Below are 20,509 nucleotides of genomic sequence, written 5' to 3' on the forward strand. Positions count from 1 at the left end.
GCACACTGACAAGGGAAATGTAGTCCATCAAGAGAACAAATGGACTACAGATGATCTACTCTGGAGGAAGGGCTTGATTCCAGCAATTCATTGGTTACAATGGCGTAACTATCGGTAAGCAGAGACTGCAGTTCCTTATGGGGCCCGACCCCTCAGGGGCCCCATCACTGACATCTGGTTGGCCCCCTATGCAATTCAGGACTAGGACATCTCTTTGCAAATGTAATGATGCAAAAAATGCCTCTCAAATCCTCCTGATATTGACTGGAAACTGACTGGACCTTATTTATACTCCAACACATGCCAGATTTCAACATGATGGTGAGCCTTTTAAACATGACAGCAATACCAAAGCAGACAGTGGCACTTTTAATTACTATGTTAATAACTCTGTAGAATTCATTAGTTCATTGGTAAAAAAAAAAAACAAAAAAAAACACACTCATATAATATGTTTCAAACCGCAATAAAGATCTTAAAAGAACAATGTATTTGAGTATTTTGGTTTTTACACTACGACTTGGAATTATGGGTAATCCAGAGCCAGTGGCGGTTCTAGAGCGAATGTACCAGGGGGCCAGGAGGGGGCCAGCGTGTTTTCATAGGGGCACAAAAAAGTATATCTATTCATAATTTATTAATTTTACATATTTTGACTTAATTTAAGTTAAAATTACCGCTTTCTATAAAATCAGAATTAGAACTCAAGAAAAATTGATAAATTCAGCTGTTAATTTATTATTATTTTTTTTTTTACATTTAGCAGATGAAAACTGGGATCCTATCTCAATAGCGCTGAAGCTATTACCTTATTGTTTTTAAATACTCAGTAAAACAGAATTTGTAAAGAAAAAAAATATAAAATCGATCCAAAGGACCTATCAGTAACCATGTCTGTTCCAGCGCATATCATCTTTAGAACTTCTTTGAGTATTATGTCTTCAGTACAGGGGCCAGGACATGATCTACAGGGGCACTGGCCCCCGTTGGCCCCTGTCTAGAACCGCCTTTGTCCAGAGCGCAGATTGTGGTGTTGTACTTTATATGAGGCCCACCTAGATAATGTTGCTTACTGGCCTATTGTTGTCTCGTTACACCATTATTTGGTGTATCCACTCCTTGGATGCCAGTGTGCATCAGATTAAATAATTAGGCCTATTTTACATGTCAATGTATTTCTTTGCTTTGATTTCATAAAACCCAAAGCAGATTTTAGGTATTATCCACAAATTAACCCAAGTGTAAATTTAAGGGTAATTAACAAACAAAATAAAAAATGCATTAATAAAGCCATAGAAACTGAGACGTGTAAAAAAAAAAAAAAGTGCAATGAAGGAAAAAAAAAAAAACCACAGTGGGCCTAATGCAAACTCTGATGAAAAAGCACTCTGGAGTTTGCATTTTGGTTTTGAATTCTTTGTACAGGTAGATGACTTAGATTGTTGTTGTGAACTTTATGTGTCTTGCCACATTAGATGCTCAATACTTATCCAATGTCTGATAAATTAGGTTATAATTGTTTTCATTTTTATCGCACTGTATATAATGCATATATCTGATGCACCCTTTTCTTCCTTTGGCACCTTCTTCTTCTTCTCTTTTTCACTATGTGAGATTATGTAAGAATTACATTTCTCCACTGTGAGATCAATAAAGTTAATCAATCAATTAATCTATCCAAGACTGAGATATATTTTAACATTCAGTCACAATTATTGGATTAAGCAGATTTTTCCATTTTAAAACGGTTACAGAAATGTACTTCAAACTACAGACGACAGCTATGAAATGCCTCATGCATAAGGACATTAGTCCTATATATTACTAAGTTGTGATTTTCGGCCTGTTTGTGAGCACTGTGGCTTCTTCTGTTCTCTTCCTTTTCAATAGGAACCCCCTTTGGTTCTGCTTTGGCTCTCTTTAAGATTGTTACTTTTCTAAAAAAAATCTTCCATAATTTGATGTTTAGATTGTTATTGAGAATGCAAGCATACATTTCTCCACCCACCCTCCCGTGAATCAAATGGAATCGACCTAAACCTGTACGCTGGAAAAGTAGCACTGCACCAGGATCTTCCCTGTCTAATGGTACATTTACTCTGAGATGATTATTACTTCTTTCAGCATGGTGTGTTCAAAGACACTAAGATGAATTAACTTTTTTTTTTTTTTTTTACCTAATCTGATCAGACTACCTGCTTAATCATTAACACTTAAAGAAATTATATGCTCTCTTTTTTTCTTTTTCTTTTTTTTTTACCAGTGAAATCAATTATAGGGAAGACACCTTTATCTGCTAACTCTAGGTCCTTGTATAGCTCTGTTATTTCATAAAAACAATCCTTCTATTTCTATACCTGCTTATTCTTAAGGATTTGATGCTAAATCTTCAGATGAAAGCTGCTGGAACCTGCTAAAAATATATATTACTGCTCTATCAGAAATCATTAGTAACTGGTTCCAGGTGGTTTATGATGGGATTATGTTCTTCCCACTCTCAGATTTTTGTAGCCTGGGTGCCATTCCGAAGTTAGTCCCGCCCACAACGTTTGAGGTCGGGAAGTTCGGTCTGGCATTGCTCAATAGTAGCGCGAGTATGCTTGCACAATATCTGGCGGGCCAATCAAATTGTCAGGGCGGGCTTTATACGATGATGGACAGATGATCAAGAGTAACGTAATCAACCGCGTCACCAAAGCGCGCTTGGGCGACAACAACAATGGCTGCCGCTGGAGAGTTGAGGTGAGTAAATTCTGCTATTAGGTCTGTTCTAGAAGATATCGACAGCAAATTAATTTTAAAAGAGGAACTGAGAAACGCGATCAAGGCTCATCTGCTTATTGTAGGCGTGCAACTGCACGCTTTGATTTTTGTTGACAACAACTATGCATCGCTTAACATACGTCATGCACTCCGTTGCTCTTATTGGTTGTAGGTCTATCCAATTGAGTGCAGAGGCATTTTTTCTTTTCCTGGTTCCTTCGAAACATGCCCCATAATCACAGCTCTATAGAGCAGTATCAGATTCATATTCTGACTAGAATTGAGTAGGACTACGTCAGACCAAGATTCTTGACCCATAGAGTTAGAATTTTTAGAAATACATCAGAAACTAATGCCATTAGCATGCTTTGAAACTGTAAGGTTGGACAGGTCTTGAGAAAACCTTTTGTTTTTGCAGTCCATCCAGGCTTCTTGTGTGTAGATGGAAAACATTCAGATTTTCTTTAGATTTTTAATATATATTCACAAGAGCATACATACAGCTTGATTCATAAGCCTACATTCAATGCAAAAAATAAAATCTATGTAGCTCAGTTTTTCTCGATCGAGCAGAGAAGTTACCAATGGAATAAGAGGATTAATGTTTGAAAGTAAAAAATAAAAACAATACTAATATCACATTTAAAGTGCATAATATCGAATGATCTTATTTTAAGGGCAAAAATACTCATTCCATTGACAGATCATCACATTTACATTTCAAATGAATAGCAAATGTGATTTTTATTATACATTTACTTCTTTTTAGATCAGTATTTGTAATTTTTTTTTACATCTTTGTATGTGAAGATTACTAAGTAGAGAACAGTCGTTCATTTTTATCCTTCCAGCTACTGAATCCTCGGCTTTAAAGGGGTCAGTCAAGGGTGTTCCTAATAGAGGGCTTCAGAGACAAACTCTGGGTGTATGACATAGTGAGCAGCTTGGTAGGGCCTCACTACATGGAAACAGCTGTAGCAGTCACTGTTGGAAAAGCACAGGAACAAAGTCATTCCTTAGTAACAATTTAAAACGACATCAAAAACTCAACATTACATGCAAATGCAAATGTGCACCTAAAATCCTTGGTTCTGGTAGAGCAGCACTTCCTGTAAGGAATCTGAGCAAAGAAGTGAGTAGCTGCAGCTGCAGAGGGGTTGTTTGTTAGAGCTCCTTGTGGCCTGTTGTGAGACAGATTCAAAATTTTGATTGTTCTTATTTTTGAGGTCATTTATTAAATAACACCAGTAAATTGCTTAGAAAATTATTTCATTTCATCTTTAGAATTAATCACAACGCAGCCAAAATCTTCAATGTTTTTGCTTGTATTTTTTTGCATTATAATTTTATTGACTGTACAACATAAAATTGCACCTAATTGCAAAGCGGAAAAAGACACACAACAGCAAACCAAACATGACTTGTTGGCTCACCAAAACTTGCCATACAAAGCATTATTCATGCAAACAGTCAAAGGGTACAATAACATAAAGATACAGCCAAAGCTACAATGTTTCAACTTAGATTTTTTTTGTGTAAGAAAAATATAGATTTTACTTTAAGATGATATTCTACTTTATAATTGTCTAAATTATAAAACCCAAAAACAATGGACTCAAATTCTTCAAGCAATGTGACCGATCGCCAAAAAGTTCAAAGGGTATGGTTATTTTTGTAAGGCACTGTTTGTTCAATGCTACCACTGTATTTCAAGTTTGAAGTCTTTTGGGACCACCAAGAAAGTTCAAAGGTTGTTTGCTCACCTTAGTTGTCGTGCTGAGAGGGTACTGACATTCCTCTGATAACCCGCTGTCCTGCAAAGCAGATCCATCAATGTCAGAATGTGTTTATAGTTACCTGTAAGCTAAACAGGGACATGATTAATCATTACTTATAAGGGATCCTTGGAGTAGTGGAAAGCTGACCGTCTTTGGCAGCAGGAGTCTCCATCAGCTGTAGTTTCTGTGCCCTGTCATTGATAGGAGGCATATGCTGGGGGCTGTTTGTTTTGCCTGCAGGGTTATCAAGGCATGCTGAGACAGGATTGTGAGATAAGAAATGGTTCACAGGGGGGAAAAGGGGCCGGCCATTGTCCACAGGGGGCAAAGGGTGGAGCAGTGTTCGTGTTGGCCTGTAGCTGGACCGAAGACTGCGGGGAAACAGGAAGTCCTGGGGAGGTAAGAAAAGAAAATTGTAAACAACCTAAAATTAGGAAAATCTCCTGAAGAAAACCTGCTTCTGTACACACTAAAAAAAAATTATGATTACAGTTGGAAATTATTAATTTTCTCACATCAATACGTCATTTTATTTTATTGAATTTAGGAGAGTAATAATCAAAGAAGCGTCCAAGAGAAGCCTCAAAGTATCAGAGAATAGGTAATAAAAATCAACTGAAAAATTATACTTAGTTGTGCATACCAAAAACAAGGCCCCTGTGGAAGTCATGAAGAAAGCCACTGTTGAAAGTCTAAGGAGTCTATTGAAACATTTTGCGCCCTCATAAAATAATCTTTTTTGTTGCATAGACCTAGCCCTGCACACCAAACCACATTTAATGTCATCACATTAAATCCTGGTAATGGCAGCATAATGCTGTGGGGATCCTTTTATTTGGATTTGGGGGCTTGTTGACATTGACAGTAGTGCAAAACACAAGCAACTTGTAGAAGTTGCCCATGTTGCCTAAATCCTTTTGCAACTTCTCAAAGGATGCAAATGCTTTGATACTGTTTCACCTTCCTGCAGGACATTCACGCTAGTGACAAGATGCGTGTCTGTTAACCATTAAATTGCACAAATTGTGGTTATGAAAATACATTTGCTGAATAGAAACATTGGAATTTCAAAAACTCACGCAGTGGAAATACTTTTCTTCCACATCAAACAACTACACGAATAGTTGGAGGATGATGCCACCCATTAGAATTATGAACATATCTCACTGCTGCCATGTTGTTTTCATTGCATTAACAAACATATACACTCCTTTAATTGTACTGGTTATTAAATGGAAACTTTCCATTTTTTAACTTAGTGGAATACTGTCATTGTTTTGAGCAGATCTATAATGGAAACGTATCTATAGAGCCAGATCATATTTCTGTGAAGGACACGGCCAGAGTGTAGAACACTAACATTTTTGGCTTTGATAAAACAAAATATACATTTCAACAAATAACAATTTGCACATTTCTTTTCCTTTTATAGATGACAAACAAAAGAAACATGAGTTGTTGTTTTTTTTCATTTATTATAAATACTTGTACTCTTTGTCTTCCTATTTATCTGGGACTGGGTTGTGGAGGCTGCAGTTTCAGCAGAGACTCCCAGACTTCCCCCCTCAGAGACACCTCCTGCAGCTCTGCTAGTGGGAACCTGAGGCGCTCCCGGGCCAGCCAGGCGACATACAGTATTCCCTCCATCTTGCCCTGGGCCTCCTCCTGGTGGGACGTGCCTGGAACACCTCCCAAAGGAAGCATCCAGGGGGCATCTGAAGAAAATGTCCAAGCAACCTCAGCTAACTCCTCTTTATGTAGAGAAAGCAGCTCTACTACTAGTTTCTTCCGGATGACTGAGCTATTCCAAATATTTATTGCTGACTTGCCATAAAACACAAATATTCGTTTTTTTGAAAAGCTGTCGCATATTTCTTATGTTTTTACTTGTAGCTTTTAAAATGTGGGACAGTGGTGGAGGAGCAATTTTCTTTTTTTCTTTTTTTTCCCAACATCTGCCCCCCATATTAGTTTTGTTTTCTATAGCTTTTTTGATAAATCAAAATCTATTGAGACTGTTTGAGCTTAATTATGAAATACTTCATGAAAATAAAAACTCTTCATGTCATTTGAAACACCACCCTGATAAATCTGATCCATCTATCCTTTACCATAAGTAAAGAGAGCTCTTCCAGCTTAAACAAAGCATTATGCATCTCACCGGCCGTGGCTGAGGGTTGTTCCTGCGGTGGGCTGAGGTGGGTCGAAGCTCAGCTTTTTTTGCTCCGCCAGGAGATCTGAAATGCTCCTTATACATTGTGATGTAGACCTGGGGACCCATCTTCAGTGGCTACGGCACTGTTAATCCACACCTTGCCTCCTGTTATCCTGGAAGTCACACAGCATCCTGTAAGCTCCACCCCCTTCCCATACCTTTGTTCCTCCTGCCTCTTCCTGATATTTATTCCTTGAAGCATGCATTAAAGTTATAGAGGTATGCATTTCAACTGTTTTCACTACTGTAGGATGCTTTCTTTAAATTTGAGATACCATAACATAGATTTATGTGTTCCTTATTAAATCATCCACTATTTCGGTACAGATTTAACACAAAATTATGGTTTAGCCTGTTGCTATTGTGAAGAATCTTGTCTCTTTGGGACAGGTTAAGAGCACCCCTGCCGAAGCAGACTAACTCTCTGAGTCACCTGAGCACTCACTAATCTCCCTGAGCTTTAAGCCCCCTGCAGAGACTCACATACCTGGGGTCAATGCCCTTGACCTATTTCCATAGCTCTTGGAGCCCTGATAAACAATACAGCCCTCATTTTACTCACTGAAAGCCAACCCTTAGCTCTTCAGTTGCCTTTGAGTTTAAAAAGTCTAAACAAACTGCAGAACCAAAGAAAATGCTGAATGCATGGTCTCTACCACAATCAACGACTGTCAGCATGTCACAAAAGCATTAATAATTCGTGCAGCACTGCGGGAGCCATTGTGTCTGTGGCAATCTCACTGAGTTATCTGTGACAGGAACTGGCTGTGCGTCCAATGCAGTGGTTGAACGTTTAGAACCTGCATGACGCTCCGTCACACACATGGCAGTAGATGTAGAAAGCAAGGCACGAGGGGAAATCATTGTGATGTGACAGAAGAAAAGTCTTTTATTGTTTTGAAATCAGATTCCAGTCATTTAAAGTTTTAAAAGTTTGGATAAAAACTTTTATTTCTTGATTTTTTTACCTTTTTTAGGAATTTCTAAAACGTCATTTCTCAGAAACATACAAAAATCTCTGGACACCTGACACAGAGGCGCACTTTTTTTTTTAACTGTGAGAACATCCATGCTGTGATGCAGGCTCCAGTCATGAGCTTCTTCCTCGGATCCTTGAAGCTTTCACTGATATTTGGTTTTCACTGCAGCTTTAAGTTTAGAGTACAGATGCCCAAAGTTCTGCAAAAAAAAAATAGGCAGATAGATCTGGGCTTTAAAACAAGGAAAACAACACTTCTTTTCACAAGGTACTGAATATTTTAAACAGGACATAAAATGGACAGTTATCAATAAAGATAATCTGAGAACTGCAGTATATAGTTGTTAAACATCCTGCTTTGCTCTGACAACCCCACAAAAAACAGTGACCCCATCCAGAGGTCACCTATTTATTAAAGCAGAGTCCACCTTTTTATAACTGATGGAAATATTTCTGGAAAGAAACCACATTCCAAGCTAAATCTCTCACTGTTCGTTCCTTGATTTAAGATAAGGAGGTGGCAGCATCATGCTGTGGAGATGCTTTTCTACAGCAGGAAAAGAGGACTTAATAAAAACAGTTATAAACATTATTATCACTGTGAATACTTATATGTGCTGATGTAAAATGTGCCATGGTTGTATGGTTGGAGATGGATCTCGCCTTTTGTTAATGTTTAAAAATGACAATTTATCCATCCGTTCATCCATTTTCCATCATACTTATCCCTACTGGGGTCGCGAGGGGTGCTGGTGCCTATCTCCAGCTGTCAGTGGGTGAGAGGCGGGGTAAACCATGGACAGGTCACCAGGCTATTGCAGGGAAATAAAGAGACAAACACTCACACACACACCTAAGGAGAATTTAGAGAAGCCAATTAACAGCCTTGTTTTTGGACTGTGGGAGAAAGCCGGAGCACTTGGAGAGAACCCACACATGCACAGGAAGAACATGCAAACTCCATGCAGAAAGACCCCAGGCCGGGAGTCAAACTCAGAACCTTTTTGCAGCTTGGCAGCAATGCTAACCACTGCGACACTGTGAAGCCCCAATTGCAATTTATTTTCCACATTAAAAAATTAATTCCCGCCTGAAACCCTGATCTGTAAAACAATAAGTAATAGTAGGTGTGATTATAAAATAAACTTTAATATAGTGGTGTATCTCTTTCCAGTATATAACTAAACACACTTTTTGACTGATTTCATAAAGTTTGTTATTGACCAATGCAAAGCAGAGCAGGACTAAGCCATGGAGAAAGATTTAGAAATTGGATCAGAAAAGTATGCTTTTAAATTCAGCCCTTCAGTTTTTTGAAGCACCTTTCTCTCAGGCAACAGCTGCGAGTCTTTGTGGTATGTCTCTCAGGGCTTTGGAAATCTCTGGGGTGAACTTTTTTTATTGGCTCCTCTCAGCTGTTGAGGTTCAAGCTCAGTCGGATTCGATTTGAAACGTCTTTGAACATCAGTTTTGAGGTCTTTTCCCTGACTCAACAGAATCCAGATCATGGCTTTAAATAGTCCATTAGATATGTCTATTATGAGAGATGGTTTATCTGGACCTAAATGCAGTCCAGTAATATAGATCAACATGATTATATGCAGAATCTAGTTATCAAAAACACAGAAAGATATACAGACAAAACAAAATGATAACTTTACTTTGACTTAAGGTGAAAGTGATAGAAGAAACCAGCAGTAGAATACAATGAGCATGAAAATGAGTATTAGGAGAATACACAAATATAGGAAATCTAAACAAGATAAGTAACTGTGCATTTAACCTTTCTTGAATGAGATAAAACACAAACATTTTCCTCATGTGCTCAGAGGTGGTTATCCAAATCTCAACATGTAGATATGTTAAGGAAAACAGAAAAGTAATATAAATTTTAACAGATTGTTTTCGTGTAAAGCAATGTCATGTCAACTGGCATTTAAAAAACAGGATTCAGAATTGAAGAGTTTTTAAAAATCCTCTGCACTTCATTGATGCATAAAGGATAAGCAGAATGTGCAGAAAGCACCAAGTTAAGCAGGGAGAGCTTGTACAGGTACACCTGTTGATGAACTTGAAAGAACATCTTATTTACGGGTGACACGTAAAGTAAAAATGCACAATTTTAGAAATATTTTGTGTTTAGGGAGATCATGATCAAAACCCTGTTATAAAGATATGTTAAAGAAATGGAGACACAATCCTTTTTTTAAATTATTATTAATTTAAACCATTACATTGTGGATCTGGCTTTATATTTGGCTTTATATAAAGTGAACCTCCAGCCCGGGCTCAAATCTTTTTGAGACTCAAAAAGATTTCCTTCCAGGATTGGCCAGCATTTAGCTCCAAACATCTCATCAACTATGACCTACTTCCCTGTCCCTGCTGAAGACCAGAATGCCCCAAGCATGATGTTGCCTCATGGAGGCTGTCACTTCTAGCATCAGTTTTCTCCTCAACACAGTGTTTCGCATGAAGTGCAGTTTTGATCTGCAAAAAGCTTTTATTACAGTATATTTGTTGTGTCCTGTAATTTTGCCAAACACTGTATAAATAGTATATTATTAGAAAACAGTGCTTAACTAAACCACATTCATTTTAATTTCATTTGTATAGTTTTGTCACTAAATCTAAAGGCTGGAGAAAAAACATTGTGAATGTACATAACTAACCTGTATTGAATAGTAAACAATCGCCAAATATGCAGTGATGCATCCTCCTAGGAAGAGGTCAAACGCAGCTGGTTTCACCCTGAAAAAAGAAAGCATCAGTTTCCTAACCTAAAATTTCCACACATTCAAAAAACTAATGGTTACACAGATGTTTACCTGTACATCACAATTGGTTGGTTCATTTGATCAAAAAATGTGACATCAGGGTCCCTGCATCAAGGAATAACATTAATTGTGATATTGTTGTGTTGCTACTGAACCAGTGTGTGAATCAGAAAGACTGCTGCATGTTCCACCTCTTGTCCTGTCGAAAGGTGTGTCTGTGTACGTTCTGCAGGTAATGCTTGAACTCGTGCTCCAGTGAGTTGACCAGCAGGATCTGAGCGGGCTCCTTGTGCAGCAGCTGGGCTGCCCGAGGCACTGAGGTCAAAAAGGTCATCAAACTTGACATGCGACTGTCCTGAAAGTCCTGCATTGATGACACAGATGTGAATTCATAAAAGCTAATATAAAGATTAAAGTATAATCCTAAAAGGTGAAAATGCATCTCAGAGATTCAGTCAGGAGACATGTATTTACCATTACACTCTTTATAAAGATGCATCTTAAAAGTATGTTTTCCTTTTGCATTTTAATGGCCATTGCATTGGCCTTACAGTGTGCTTAGAAAATGCAAACACTCTGTAAGGTCAATGCATGAACACCAGAGGGCAGCATATCGAGCAAAATAAAATAAACCAAGGAACTCACCAACTGACCCTTAAAAAGTTGAACGTCCTTTGGTGAACCCTTAAAGCAAAGTAATCACAAATTAATATGGTTTTAAAACAGATTAAAATATGGATAATATATTTGACTTTACATAATCCATGTGTAATGTCTTTTACTGGCTTTTAGTCACCTTATCTGAAAGATTGTACATATACCGGGCCAGCGCTTCTGCTATGATGATGCCGTTTCGCTTAAGTTTTCTAAAATCCACTTGGGACCTTAAAGATGGTTTGCAGATGACAGAATTTTAATTTTTACAAGTATTTTTCAAAGGTTTGTATGATAATTTATAATTTTTATGTGTATAAAAAATGACATAGGCTGACACAAATCAAATATTTGTTGTTTTCTTGTTTTCACAAAATCAAACTACTGTCTAAATAATTAAGTCTGAGCATACAATGTGTCCAGTATAGAGCCACGAAGCCCAGATTTAGGGTCTTCAACATGGGACAGAGTGAAGCCCAGGATCCTCCGTAGGCTGTAGCGTTCGTGCTCCCAGGGCACTGTTGATTCCACGAGATTGATCTTCTTGTGAACCAATCCCACCTTCACCCAGGGAAATCTTGACGACACCACCTAAGGGGTAAACACAAGATAAAACCACTCAAAACCATTACTACCATCGAGACACATTTATGTGTCTCTCTCATCATAGTCGTACCTCCTCCAGCTGCTGAACAAAAGAGTTCAGAGGAGAATCAGGCTTCGGAGGGCGAGACGTGTGCAAGTACAGTTCATCACCTTTGCCAAGCGTGTCCAAACACATGACAAAAGCCACATTGTCATGGAGTAGGCTGGACTCTAAGGCAGAGGTGTTTGCTTTATCAAAAACCTTAAAGTAGATATTCTTTTTATTTTGCTCATACCGATGCTTTTCTATCTCTCAATCTGTATGATCAAAGAGTCCAAGAGTTGGAATCTCACCTGCATGATCAAGATTCTCCTCAATCCATCTCTTTGTGCCAAGGAAGTTGTATTTTCCTCCTCCGGTCAAGGAAAACATTAGATTATATCTAAAGAATGAAAAGAATTCTCCTTAGTTGTGCACAACAAGGTTTCATTAAGCACTGCTAAATAATAAATCTAGCTGTGCTTAGATATCATCAATTGGTGACAGTGCATCTTAAATAAGGCCATCTCAGTAAATGAGAATACCTAAATATGCATCACAATATTGAATCTTTTACCCTACTTAACTATTATGCATATTCTATTTTAATGTATTACAGAAAAACTGAGGAAGACACTATAAAGTTTGCTTTGTATTGATGTATTGTATTGAAGGCTGTGAATTAATTGAACAAATCAGTGAAAGCCCTATTAAAACACTTGTTTTTAATATTCCAAGTTGACAGTTTTGCACTTTCAGCTGCTCGATTGTAACTCCTGGATACATAGGAACTCACTGTGGTCTGGTGCTGGAACTGCTGTAGAGTTTCTGAAAGAGACGAGCCAGTTCCAGCAGAATGGTGACTCCACTTCCATTAGAGTCTGCTCCGTATGACAACCACTGTTTTATACAAACACGTCCATGCATTAGTGGCAGGTTGAACCGAAACACTAAAGGTTTTAGCAGGCTGAACCAAGGTTGAAACCATTTCACAGGTTAAGCCTTTAGATTTGTAAATGGAGTGGTTTAATAGCTAACCCACCGGAGCAAGACCATATGAGTCATAGTGGGCGGTGATGACAATAGTGGGAGCATCCTCTCCTTTTCCAGGCAGCATGCCCTAAAGTGCAGATGAGCATGGTGCAGAACTTTAGAGATAGTCTGTTGGGAATGTAGTCTGTAGTTTTTGTGCTGTAACAACCTGTTTCTTACCTCCAGTGTGACTACTGTGTTGTCAGAGATGGCCTTAATGGCATTGTTGTTGCTCACAAAGATCTGAAAAGCCGTAGCTGTGACCATACTTCGGAGGACTGCCAACAGTAAAAGAATTTTTTCATTTAGTTTTGTTTTTGGTTGCCTCATTTCAGTTTTTTTTAAGTTTTACATCAATTTCATTAAATTACTGTGGCATGCATCAGTACATGTACAGTATGTTGTCTGTGTTACCTCTGACAAATATGGATGAGGTCCGTGAGGCTGCAGCCTGCTTCACCTCCTCATACATGTAAAGTAACTGTTCATCCTCAGGAACAACATAGACTGGAGTTAGTGTCTCCTTCTGCAAGGCCTCGTTCTCACTCACCATAAAGGACTGAGAGAGAAATAAAAGCAAGAATTTGAATCAATATGTTAGAGAATTTTCTAACATTTTGTTTTTGGGTAAAATAAAAATAAAAAAATTCACCTTTACTGTCTCATGTGGAATGCTGGAGATATTTCTTGGCAATAAGATCAGGATGGCAGCAGCATTCTGTCTTAGTACCTCAAAGTATTTCTCCACAGTAAAGTCTTGAACCTTCATGATGACACAACGACGGGTCAGTGATGGTTCATCAGCAGAGCGGGCCTCCGCCACAACTATGGCTTCACGGCAGCCTCACACAACAGGATAAAGAAAGTCAAATTACCAAATGCATTCCCTTAAAAGCTTTTTTGTTGTCTTTTTTTTTTTTTTTGCATTTTTGTTGCAGCTCCATCTAGCCTAGTTTGATAAAGCTACTGTAAAATCATAATAATCTAATAAGGTCCAGTCTGTCTTATTACCTTGCAGCCAAATATGATAAATATTTTGTGTTTATCATATTAATATTTAATTGTAAAATATAAAACTTTGCATGTATGTCAATGACAATGGAGGGGAACTTCCTCAATCTTCTCAGACCTCAAGTACAACACACCCTGGACCGCCTGCAATTTGCATATCAGCCAGGTGTAGGAGTGAAGTACGCAATCCTCTACCTACTACACTGAGTCCACTCACACCTGAATAAGGGTAGTGCCACAGCAAGGATTCTCTTCCTGGTCTTCTCAAGTGGATTCAACAACATCCAGCCCTCCCTGCTCAGAGAGAAACTGAATATCATGGGAGTTTTTCCCCTGCCTGATGGCATGGATCTTAAACTAACTCGCAGGCAGACCATAGTATGTCAGGCTGATAGAAAGCACTGGAGCCCTCCTGGGCACAGTGCTGGTCACTGTTCTCTTCACCTTATACACCCCAAACTGGCTGGCTGGCTGGCTGTTGGTGCTTGGACCATATGCTAAATACCAGATCAACTTGCTTTTAATGGCTATCATCTTAAAAGAAAATCTAATCTAAAGATGGCATGTATTTTTATCTTAGGAAGACTCATAGACACCGACTAAGGACATGGATTACTGGAATCACCGGACTAAACTCAACTTATTTGGTGTGTGTGGTGGCAACCAGTGGTGGAATACAAGGTTTGGGGCCTAACAAGTGCTGCCGGCTCTGGGGAGCTACAGCTCATTGAAGGCGGATGAATAGAGGATGCACTGTTACTGTACATACTGGAGCAGAGCATGATTCAATTCAAATTCCAAAAATACTTTATCAATACCAAAGGGAGATTAAATATTGCTGTAACTTATAGGATTTTTGTTTTGGTTGTTGTTTTGTTTTTTTTCATAGAGTTGTTGTTGGTGTTGATACCTGTACCTATGGGCAGAAAGGATCTCCTGTATCAGTTGAATGAGGTTGAATGTCAGGGCAACAGGTCTATAGTCAATGAAGACTTTCGGCTTAGTCTTTTTTTGGCACTGGAAAAAGGCGGGAGGTCTCCCACATCATTGTAACTGTCTACAGGGTCAGACTAAGGTTGAAGAGGTGCTGTAGAATCCCACAGGGCTGCTCTGCATGGACCTTCGGGTCTCTGGGGCTGAAACCACCAGGACCTTGTGACTTATTACGATTCAGTCTCTACTGTTGCCTCTTCGCTGAAGATAGACAGGTTAAAATCTTATCTTATCTTAGTATCCACGTGACTGTGGGCAGGAGATGAAGATGCTGTTGTTCTTCCTGAATAGAATCTGTTGAAGAATGTATTCAGCTCATTGGCTCTGTCCAGACTGCTGCTTGAAGCCTGTGATCTTCTTCATCCCTGACCACACATCTCTAAAATTGTTCTGCTGGAGCTTCTTTTCCAGCCTTTTCCTGTATGCCTCCTTGCTCTCTCTCCTCTTGACCGTAAGTTGCTTCTGTATACTCCTCATTAATACCCTGTAATAATTCTTAAAGGCTATTTTTTTCTTGTTAAGTAGTTTCTTCAGATCACTTGTGATCCATGGTGTTTTATTTGAGAAGCATTTCATTGTTCTGGTAGGAATGACGTTATCTCCCCAGAAGTTTAAGCAGTCAGTCACACAATCATTGCATTGATGTCCTTTCCATGTGGATGACACAGTGCATCCCAGTCTGTAGCCTCAAGACAATCTTGCAGAGCTTCCTCAGCTTCCTTTTACCATCTTCTTACAGTTCTTTTTAATGCAGGTTGTCTCTTATAAAGTGGATTATAATCTGAGCAGAGAACATTAAGATTTTGATCTGATTTCCCAAGAGGAGGTCTTACTTTAGAGATGTAAGAGTCATTAAAATGGTCATAAAACAGGTCTAAAATTTTCTGTTGTCAGTGGTACAACAGTTGGAACAATGTCAGTGTAGCAGAGAATGAGTCATGATTGAAATCACCAGTTATTGCCCCAAATGCAATTGGCTTTTGTGTTTGTAGCTTGGGACTGCTCAGTGCAGCGAGAAGGTTCCAGGTTCGATTCCTGGTCCGGGATCTTTCAGCATGGAGTTTGCATGTTCTCCCTGAGCATACGTGGGTTCTCTCAGGGTACTCCGGCTTCCTCCCACAGTCCGAAAAATGACTGTTAGGTTAATTGGCTTCTCTAAATTCTCCTTAGGTGTGAGTGTGGGCTTGAATTGTTGTTTGTCCTGTTTGTCTCTGTGTTGCCCTGTAATGGACTGGAGACCTGTCCAGGGTGTACCCCGCCTCTCGCCTATAGATAGCTGGAGATAGGCACCAGCACCCCTTGCGACCCCGCTTGGGATAAGCGTGATGGAAAATGGATGGATGGATGGATACATTTTGGATATTTGCATGGATATTTGTAGCTTAGCAACAACAGAACTGATTACGTCACATGCAGTGTCGGCAATGGCAGAAGGTGGAATTTAAACGGTTAATATCAGAAAACTTGTAAATTCTTTGGGCAATAATATTGCTGGATTCCTGGATGACACCATTTCTTGTTCAAAAACACTGCCAACCCATCTAATTTTAAATTTCCTCTGTTCTTTAAATCTGCTCTGTCTGTCGTTTGGTCAGAAATCCTGGCAGAGAGATACTGGAGTTTAAGATATGATCCTGTAGCCATGTTATAGTTAAACAAATAATGCTGCACTACCGATTTTCTGGTTGGGTTCACGCTAGGACTGGGAGTTCTTCTAACTTGTTTCCTAAAGATCTGTTATTGCGCATGATGATTGATGGAAGAGATTAGAAATACATTTCTTGTTCCTCTTTTGTCTCCTATCTCCTACTCTGCATTCCTGGCAATTCCTTTTCAACTCAGCAGGTATATGCAGAAGTAGTTGTATAATTTCAGCTTTAGAGATGTTATATAGCTGCTCCCTGGTGTAAAAAAGAAATAAACTTGCCATAATTGCTGTGGTTACGCGTAATAACAAATATCCAAAAAAGGGAAAATTATCATTAGAAATCCTTCCAGTTCTAGAGCATTCAAGGCAAGCAGAAAAAAATATCAGAAAAAAGAAACACTGACCCACTAAAGGAGAAACTAAAGTTCTTGTAAAAAAAAAAAAATCTCAGACTCAGAAGCTAGCAGTGCAACTCCAACGTACAGCCGCCTTAAGCAACACAATTCTAAAAATTAGAAATTAAATCATTATAACGACCCAAAACACACCTGCAAGATGGCTACTTTGTTAATTTGCCGCTGGATGTTAATATAAAACTAGTATAAATAAGATGATAACTACAGATGTTTTTTAATATCAGCAATCCAACCTGAGTGGGACAGATCGCACTGGATCAAAAATAATTAATTCTCTAAATCTGAATAGTGTAAAAACCCTCTTTCAGACAAACAAGGAGAAAAAAATATATACATAATTGCTCAGAATTTTTAAAGAAAGTATTTCATTTTGGCTTTGTTTGTAAAAACATGTGACTCAGGCTGCCATGTGTTGCATGCAGTAATTCAATTGAAAATTAAAAAAAAAACTATGTTGTTTTCCCCTACGATAAAACCTCTTTGAAATAATAAATATGCACACATATGTCATTTAAAGACAAGTCAAAAGTACATGATTTGACTGAAAGCTGAAACGGAACCAAATCCTCAACAAAACATCTCAGAAAATCTTGGTGATGGCAGCATCATCCTGTGGGGATGCTCTTTCTCAGCAGGAAAATAAGTTTATCCTAGTTTCATGTAAGCTAGAATGTATTGATACTTTAGGTTCCTTTTGTTTGCTTTGTATGCTCAGCTTGCTCTTACCATGTTTCTGCTGTGCAAAGTTGTACTGCTGCATCCTGAAGGCGGTGAACTCATAGGACGACACGGCAGGAAGGGCAGAGCCATGAAGGCGCTGCACATAGAGCACCAGCAAAACAACAGCGCTGCCCAACAACATCATGCCTTGCCTAACTGGGATGGTTGTCTGCAACGGTTGGTTAATGACAACATTTACACAATGATAGACCACAGATAATAAATATAGATATTAAATGTTTGTGTTGATTAGTGGAGGTCTTGTCTAAAAGCGATATAGATATACCTTTACAGGTGCATCATATATTTAGTAAACTGCATATTCTACCTGAATAAACTGAAGAGCATTGCTTACCTTACTCCTTACAATATTCTTTCATGAGCTGTGCTTCTCAGACCGCTTTAAAGCTACAATGTGGCTACAGACTCTGGTTAACTCCTTGGATTCAGGGTATGTAGGTAAGCCACCATTCACCATCTGCTCCCTGGGGATCAACTCCAGGCTAATCATAAGTGCCCAACCCCCAGTGTCATTAACTCAATACAATACTAGTTAGACGTGTACATATATTCACCATCTGTTCAAATGTTAAAAAAATAAAAATCATTAGAACTGTCTTAGTATTTCATGTGATTATCATCACTATTTTTTAAGTGCTTTGCCTGTCATCAAGTTAAGTGAAAATACAAAAACTGTAGGTTCTGAGAGGTTCTAGAGGATGTGGAAGTGTTAAAACTGACCTTATGTGGAATTGGTAAATGAAATGAATAAAGTAACTTTAGCAAAAATAAATGTAAAGTGCATATTTTTATTTAAGGAATTCCAAATTAATATTTAAGATAACAGAAAGCAGATGCATGATTTTTGGAAAAATCAAGCGTTTTCTTACTAAAAATGTATTTTTAACCAGACTTGGAACTTTCCAAAATTACTTCTGAATTACTTCACTTCCAAACGACAAAGCAGATTTAAAGATAAGTGGAAATTTCAAATTAGAAGGGAAGCAGTTGGCTGCCAATTTGCAGGATGATCTTAAGCTTTATCTGCAGTTTGTTAAGGAACATGTATGTAAATCATAGTGGGGGCAGTTTCATGTAAATCAAGAATGTCAAAATATTGTCAGAGTTAAAGAAAATCAAGATTAAACTCCAAATCTTGTCCAAGTTTCTATCACCAACAGCATAAAATATGAGATGAAAACTTCAGTCGCCATCTTGTTTTTGTCAGACATTTGCCTGTCTTTCTATCCTGGGGAGAAAACCCTGAAAATGTCTTTGAGAGGATTAAAAAAATAACAATTGTATTTCACCTTTTGCAAAGACTCTGCAATACATGAAAAATGTGGAAAACACACGGGATATGGAGATATCCATTATTTATTGTCTGACATGTTGCACTATACACAGAACTGTAACACTGTTCAAATCTACATGGAGCCGGTTCACAATCGTCTTGACAAGCATCTGACAGATGAAAAGCGCCTGCTTCTATTGAAACTAACTCCAACCAGTCAAAGTAAAGGAAAAACACCCAGTTGCATGTAAGTAGCTTGTGTTACAACTCATCTATTAGACCTAAACAGGCAGTAAAGTACTGCGCTTAGCGGGAGACACCTATCAAATTATGCATGAAAATCCAGTGAAATAAAGATGTTGACAGAAAAGAAGAGTTGATAGAGCACCCCCCACCCACCCTTTTATTTGTAAAGAGCCCAAAAATACATTAATCTTTTATTGCAGAAGCATAGTTTTGAATTGGAAAAAAGAGCGTCATTGAGTAGAGTATTGAATTATGAGAAATAATTGAAGTATACTTTAAATTGGAGTGTCTTGAAACTTTTGTTAGTTTTCTTTACCTGCTCTTTAATTATCAAATATATTTACCTTTAAAATGTAATAGAAACGAAAGTTTGCCATTTCAAAATAACAAATATGTGTTAATCATTAAAAAGCGAATACATTTCTACAATAAAATAGCCTCTAGCTTACTTTTACCAGCAAACATTAAAAACGTAAAATAAATAAATAACCTGGAACTGATGCAAACAGGGCTGCTTGATGTCACAAATAATTAGTGATATACTGCTATAAAAATTAGAGTTAATATTAATATCATCTAAATTTATAGATATATATATATATTGTGTAATTTTTTTCCTCCCTTTTTGACGAATACCACAAGGCAAACACCTGAAAATGAATCCTTAACGGGCTCTTGTAGATTTTGGAATTTATTCCTCTGCAATAAATAAAAAAAAATAATTATTTAAAAGCTTTCTACGCACTTTTTCCAGGGAGGGTGCTGTGGTCAAAGAAACGATCTGTCTCCCTCACTGCTTTTGTTATTTCTAGCTAACAATCCTAAAACTAATCTCTATCTGTAAGATCCTGAGAAAACAAAACACAAAAAAACATTGGCATGGTTTATGTAAACTAAGATCAACAGGAGGAAAAAGTTACATAAAAAAAAAAAAAAAACATTTGATCTATTTTACATTATACCCATACAGTACCATAACTTAAAGTGTTTAGATATGTACAGTACACACAATCTCCTTTCAGTGAGTCAGTGACTTTAGTTCTGCTTTTGTTTCTACCAATCTTCCTTTACACAGATTTTCTGAATTAGTGTAAAACTCTGAAAAAAAAAAAAAAAAAAAAAACTTGGAACAGCAATAGAATATACAGTTTTAAACTTTCAGAAGTTTAAAAAACAGAAAAATTTGCTTTGATTCCAATGTCTACAATCTCTTCCTTTAGTTTACTTTCCATCTACATGTTTGGATCCTATAGGGTAAATTCTGCAGGGTGCCTTGACAGATGATACAGAGAACTGTGAAGGTCAGTAAGATTCAAACAAATAAAATCATTTTAAACGACATGAAGGACTGCTTATTG

General features: G+C 37.9%; 2 protein-coding genes across 2 annotated transcripts; both read right to left on the reverse strand.

Annotated features, from left to right (window-relative positions):
* Positions 1–3,546: 3,546 nt before the first annotated feature.
* On the reverse strand, positions 3,547–6,883 carry LOC119775722. The gene is made up of 5 exons (XM_038273798.1): positions 6,703–6,883; positions 4,655–4,932; positions 4,527–4,577; positions 3,840–3,944; positions 3,547–3,747 (listed from the first exon to the last, which is right to left on the reverse strand). The coding sequence occupies exons 1-5, from the start codon at positions 6,820–6,822 to the stop codon at positions 3,657–3,659; spliced, it is 645 nt and encodes a 214-aa protein (XP_038129726.1). The 5' UTR covers positions 6,823–6,883; the 3' UTR covers positions 3,547–3,656.
* Positions 6,884–7,622: 739 nt separating this feature from the next.
* Positions 7,623–18,079, reverse strand: zgc:109965 (uncharacterized protein LOC619266 homolog). The gene is made up of 16 exons (XM_038273730.1): positions 17,967–18,079; positions 17,618–17,780; positions 13,476–13,666; positions 13,238–13,382; positions 13,004–13,101; positions 12,834–12,911; positions 12,588–12,691; positions 12,106–12,194; positions 11,843–11,982; positions 11,579–11,757; positions 11,309–11,396; positions 11,158–11,196; positions 10,704–10,876; positions 10,564–10,617; positions 10,408–10,486; positions 7,623–7,935 (listed from the first exon to the last, which is right to left on the reverse strand). Exons 2-16 carry the CDS (start codon positions 17,754–17,756, stop codon positions 7,879–7,881), a joined length of 1,653 nt encoding a protein of 550 aa, XP_038129658.1. The 5' UTR covers positions 17,757–17,780; positions 17,967–18,079; the 3' UTR covers positions 7,623–7,878.
* Between the last annotated feature and the right edge of the window lie 2,430 nt (positions 18,080–20,509).

Source organism: Cyprinodon tularosa, unplaced genomic scaffold (genome assembly GCF_016077235.1).
Source record: "Cyprinodon tularosa strain WSP-4 unplaced genomic scaffold, ASM1607723v1 ctg89, whole genome shotgun sequence".
NCBI classification, from domain to species: domain Eukaryota; kingdom Metazoa; phylum Chordata; class Actinopteri; order Cyprinodontiformes; family Cyprinodontidae; genus Cyprinodon; species Cyprinodon tularosa.

Excerpts from the sequence above, each read along its gene's own strand:
- zgc:109965 (XM_038273730.1), bottom strand. The coding sequence starts at position 17,756 with ATGATGTTGTTGGGCAGCGCTGTTGTTTTGCTGGTGCTCTATGTGCAG. Across the intron at positions 12,692-12,833 it reads ACTCATATGGTCTTGCTCCG|TGGTTGTCATACGGAGCAGA; the intron begins GTGGGTTAGCTA and ends TGTATAAAACAG. Across the intron at positions 12,195-12,587 it reads AGTTCCAGCACCAGACCACA|ATATAATCTAATGTTTTCCT; the intron begins GTGAGTTCCTAT and ends TTCATTCTTTAG.
- LOC119775722 (XM_038273798.1), bottom strand. The coding sequence starts at position 6,822 with ATGGGTCCCCAGGTCTACATCACAATGTATAAGGAGCATTTCAGATCT. Across the intron at positions 4,933-6,702 it reads ACAACCCTCAGCCACGGCCG|GACTTCCTGTTTCCCCGCAG; the intron begins GTGAGATGCATA and ends TTACCTCCCCAG. Across the intron at positions 3,748-3,839 it reads ACCAGAACCAAGGATTTTAG|TGACTGCTACAGCTGTTTCC; the intron begins GTGCACATTTGC and ends CTTTTCCAACAG.